General features: G+C 44.6%; 1 protein-coding gene across 1 annotated transcript; it reads right to left on the bottom strand.

The window, feature by feature from the left end:
* Positions 1-2,769: 2,769 nt before the first annotated feature.
* Positions 2,770-4,446, bottom strand: LOC118272399 (uncharacterized). The gene is made up of 2 exons (XM_035588887.2): positions 3,295-4,446; positions 2,770-2,917 (listed from the first exon to the last, which is right to left on the bottom strand). Exons 1-2 carry the CDS (start codon positions 4,282-4,284, stop codon positions 2,912-2,914), a joined length of 996 nt encoding a protein of 331 aa, XP_035444780.1. The 5' UTR covers positions 4,285-4,446; the 3' UTR covers positions 2,770-2,911.
* Positions 4,447-4,861: the final 415 nt, after the last annotated feature.

Here is a 4,861-nt window from a genome sequence, read left to right as displayed (position 1 = left end):
TACTTCGCTTACTGTGATTATAACAATGTAATTTAAATGGGGGGGTAAAGTAGACAATAATACAATATATACATGTTATGCAGTTCAACTTAACTAACGCTTATTTAAATATTAATTCTATTTACTATACATTGGTGGTTTATTTAACCGGCATCGGCGAATAGGACGGGACCGGGTCGGTTCAGGAGTGGGCAAGTCAGGCGGTTGTGTTATTCCCGGTACTTGTTGTTCTTCGCAGTCTTTGAACAAACCTTGTGCGTCACCTTGGTCATCGGGTGTTAGTACCTCCGAAGGTTCCATCACCGTACCGCTCGGACTGGGTTCCCCACCACCGTCCGTTATTTCCTGCGGCCTACCGGAAGGACTCGATGGTCTAATGAGGGAACTTCGTTTCCTAACTTTAAGCTGATCGACATGTTTATGTGACTGCTTACCCTTCGCATCGACTACCTTATAGTTTGTGGCACCTAGCTTTTCTGTTACCTTTCCTTGCACCCACTTATCATCCCCCCTGTATTGGCGGAGCCAAACTTCTTCCCCTGGACGCAGGTCCCGTGACCCGCTAGCATTATGATTTTGCTTTTGTTTTTGTTGAACATCCCTAACCTTAACGTTTCTGTCCGGTCTCAATGCGTCTAACTTGGTTCTCAACTTCCTCCCACACATTAATAACGCTGGCGCTTCCCCTGTTGTACAGTGCTCAACATTACGGTAATGCAACAAAAAGTTATTTAGAAACAATTTAATATCTAATTTTTCCCTAATTGCTTTTTTTATTACTCTTTTAACCGTTCTGACGGCATTTTCCGCTGCCCCATTCGAAGCCGGGTGATAGGGTGCGGAAAACAACTGTTCTATTCCATTAGAGGTTAAAAACAGAGAGAACTCACTGCTCGTAAAAGGAGGACCGTTGTCGGAAATGATTTGTCTCGGTAGACCAAAACGCGCGAACACTTCACTTAACCTATTTATAGTGTGGCTTGCTGCCGTGCTTGGTACTTGGCTTACTTCAATCCATTTTGTTCGAGCGTCAACCATAACTAAGAAGATGAGACCATTGATTGGTCCCAGAAAGTCCAGATGAACCCGGGCCCAAGGTTTATCGGGCCATGGCCACGGACAGGGTGCATGCCGTGGGGGCGCGTCGGCCTCTGCTGCGCACGTGGGGCACGTGCGGCACATAGTCTCGATTGCTTCATCGATTCCAGGCCACCAAACGTAACTGCGGGCAAACGCTTTTGTTTTTACTATCCCCATATGAGCTTCGTGTAATTCCGTTAATACTCTAGATCTACAATTGTCCGGTACCACCACTCGGTGACCCCACATAACGCAACCTAACTCTTCATATAATTCTTTCCTTCGGTTATAATAAGGTTTTAGTGTAATGATAACGTCATCCATTGGCCATTCGTTTCTTAGATAATATAAAACCCGTCCTAGTAAAGGATCGTGATTAGTTTGTTTTTTAATTTCCTGATAATCTAATAACATTGCATTTTGTGCGAAATGCAAAAACGTTTGTTCGGGTACACAGGTGCGTTGTTTACGTAATGCGCGCGCCGGCAGTCGCGATAACCCGTCCGCTCCGTTATCTTTTGATCTTACAAACTCGATATCGTACGCATAGGCCGTCAACTTGATGGCCCACCGTTGTAATCGACTCGCCGTCATTGTTGGTATTCCGTGTTTGGGCCCAAAGATAGTTACCAACGGTTTATGGTCAGTTCGCAGAGTGAAACGCCTACCGTAAAGATATTGGTGTAACTTCTCTAAACTAAAAACAATAGCTAATGCTTCTCGTTCAATTTGAGAATAATTTATCTCGGCACTGGTAAGCGCACGCGACACGTAAACAACTGGACGCTCGCGGGCATCCCCTCCGTTCTCTTCGCACAATTGTGTCAACACTCCGCCAATGCCCCGCGCGCTGGCATCGCATGTTAAAAACAAAGGCTTATTGGGATCGTAATGCGCGAGGACATCTGCACTAGTTAATATTGACTTAACTTTTTTACACGCTAGCTTGCACTCGTCGTTCCAATTCCACGGTACATCTTTCTTTAATAATTTATACAAGGGCGCTAAAATGGTGCTTAGGTTATTAACGAATTTTGCATAAAAGTTAACTGTTCCTAAAAATGATCTTAATTCCGTGACATTACGAGGATCCGGAATATTTAATATTCCTTCTACCTTCTCAGGGTCTGCCTTGATTCCCTCTGCGGAAATAATGAATCCTAAATATTTCACTTCTTTGGTCATAAAGAAACACTTATTAGTTTTTAGTTTAAAACCGCTGCTACACAGTCTTTCGAATAATTTATTTAAGATTACTAAATGTTGTGTTACAGTTTCTGTCCCGATTATTATGTCATCCAGAAATACCTGTACATTCGGAATATCTTGAAGAAGGTTCGTCATTATACGTTGAAAGATACCCGGACTCGAGGAAAGTCCATATACTAATCGTTTATATTTAAATAGACCTTTATGAGTGTTTATTACTGTTAAATTATCCGGGTCATATAATTCTATTTGATTATATGCTTGGGAAAGGTCAATTTTTGATAATATTTTGGCGCCATTTAGGTTGACTAATAGGTCGTCGATGCGAGGTAAAGGGTACCGGTCGATCAGTAAAACAGGATTTAACGTCACCTTATAATCTGCACAGATACGGAGTCCTCCGTCAGCCTTACGTACAGGTACCAGTGGGGTGGCCCAGTCCGAGCTGTCCACCGGCTCGATGACCCCGGTCCGCAGCATCGCATCTAATTCCTCATCGACGCGTTCTCGCAGTGCATAGGGCACGGGCCTAGCGCGGCAAAATACCGGCGTTGCTCCCTCCCGCACTCGTAGTTGTGCCTTGCCTCCTTTGAACCGGCCCAGCCCCTCCGTAAACAATTCCTTATACCTGGAAAATAGTGACATTAACTTTTGTTTTGCATTACCCACATTACCGTTGTCTTTTTCAACTACATTTCTAAACAGAGTGGGTATTCTAATTTTTAACTCGGATAACCATTGTCTGCCTAACAATGAGGTAGTGCCACCTTCAATCACAAACAGTTCCAAACATTTAATTTGCTCCCCATATCTTACTGTGGGTGTAATAACTCCCAGTGGTCTTATTTTTACCCCGTTATAAAATTTAAACACTAAATTGGATGTATCTAATCTTCGGGTAGAAAAACATTGATCGTACATTTTTTTACTAATACACGACACTAAGGAACCGGTATCTACTTCCATAGGTATGCTAATACCATCAACACTAACTAATAAGCTTACCGGTTTATAGTCATTTAAACAGAGTTGAAATAGGTTCTCCCCAATTTCCTCCTCCTCAAACAGTGAGTCATCGTCTTCCGACCACTCCGCCTCTCTTTCCTGGTCACCGGCCACCACGTGCGCCAATAGGTTTCTGCCGCTACCACGACCTGCACGCCGTGCTGTATCCCTGGTCGTTCGCAGTGGGCACACCTTGCGTAAATGACCTCTTTGTCTACATTTGCCGCAGACGTAATTTCTATATGGACAGTCATTCACCTGATGACTCCATACACCGCAAGCATTACATGGTTCCGCGTTGCTCCCGCTTCCCACTTCGCCGACATATTTTTGACCCCGCGAGTGAATGTTACTGCTGCCTCGTGGGGTGCCACCGCCCCGGCCTCGTCGCATCACTCCGGTGTGGAGTACCTCGGTACTACCGCTGCCGCTGGTGCTACCCGATGTCGGCTCGGTCACGCTGGTGCCGGGCTGCTCCACCGCAGCCGCGTCCCGCTCCGCCGCTTCCATAGCACATGCTATTTTTACTGCTTTGGTGTATTCCAAATTCTCTTCAGTGAACAATCGCTGTCTGATCGTCTCACTAATGAGTCCACACACCAACTGATCCCTTAGATTTTCTTCTAATACCGCCTTAAATTCACAGTGCTTTGCTAGTTTTTTTAGTTCCGATATATATTGAGGTATGTTTTCTCCCGTTTGCTGCCTCCTTTGCCTAAATCGATAGCGTTCGGCCATAAATGATGGTTTGGGTTGCAAATGATCTTTCATGAGTTGTGTGATCACTTCATATGTGCTTTCCCCTGGTTTAGCTGGGCTTGTCAGGTTGCTTATCAGCTCGTACGCCTCGTCGCCCATCGCCGCAATTAGAGTAGGTAGCCATAACTCCTTTTTTATTTCATTGACCTTGAAGTACATCTCGGCACGTTCCACGTATAAGGTCCAGTTCCCGGCTCGTACATTAAACTCGCTTAATTTCCCTATTGTCATGTTGACCGAGTAGGTAACTATAAAACACACGCGATTCCAATATCCTCGTCGCCACTGAGGTGTATGCAAATAATAAGACGTGCAGTCGGTTCAACGTTTATTGTGGACTGAAGCGGCTGGCGCACGCGCTTGCGTTTACATACACTAGCTTGCGCGCGCACACCAATACACTACAGTTGCAAAGATTCTTTAATAGAAATAAATTATTACATGGAAACCAGTATGGTTTCACAAGGGGTCGTTCAACAACTGATGCCGGTGTTGAACTTCTTAATAACATTTATGATGCTTGGGAGGACTCGGCCGACGCATTGGGTATTTTTTGTGACTTATCCAAGGCGTTCGATTGTGTCTCTCATGAAACACTGATCAGGAAGCTATCCCATTATGGAATACGGGGCAGCTCTCTGGATCTTCTTATTTCATACTTGAGTGATAGGATTCAGAGAGTCGACATTAACGGAAAAGTTTCCTCCGGGTCTATTGTTAGGATGGGTGTTCCGCAGGGGTCAATTCTCGGCCCGTTTCTTTTTCTTATTTATATTAATGATTTACCTTACCTTGTGAAGGATAACCA

The sequence above is a fragment of the Spodoptera frugiperda genome, chromosome 6 (assembly GCF_023101765.2).
Source record: "Spodoptera frugiperda isolate SF20-4 chromosome 6, AGI-APGP_CSIRO_Sfru_2.0, whole genome shotgun sequence".
Classification (NCBI taxonomy): domain Eukaryota; kingdom Metazoa; phylum Arthropoda; class Insecta; order Lepidoptera; family Noctuidae; genus Spodoptera; species Spodoptera frugiperda.
The sequence above is the reverse complement of the archived record's forward strand: the minus strand, read 5'-3'. Positions and strand labels throughout refer to the sequence as shown.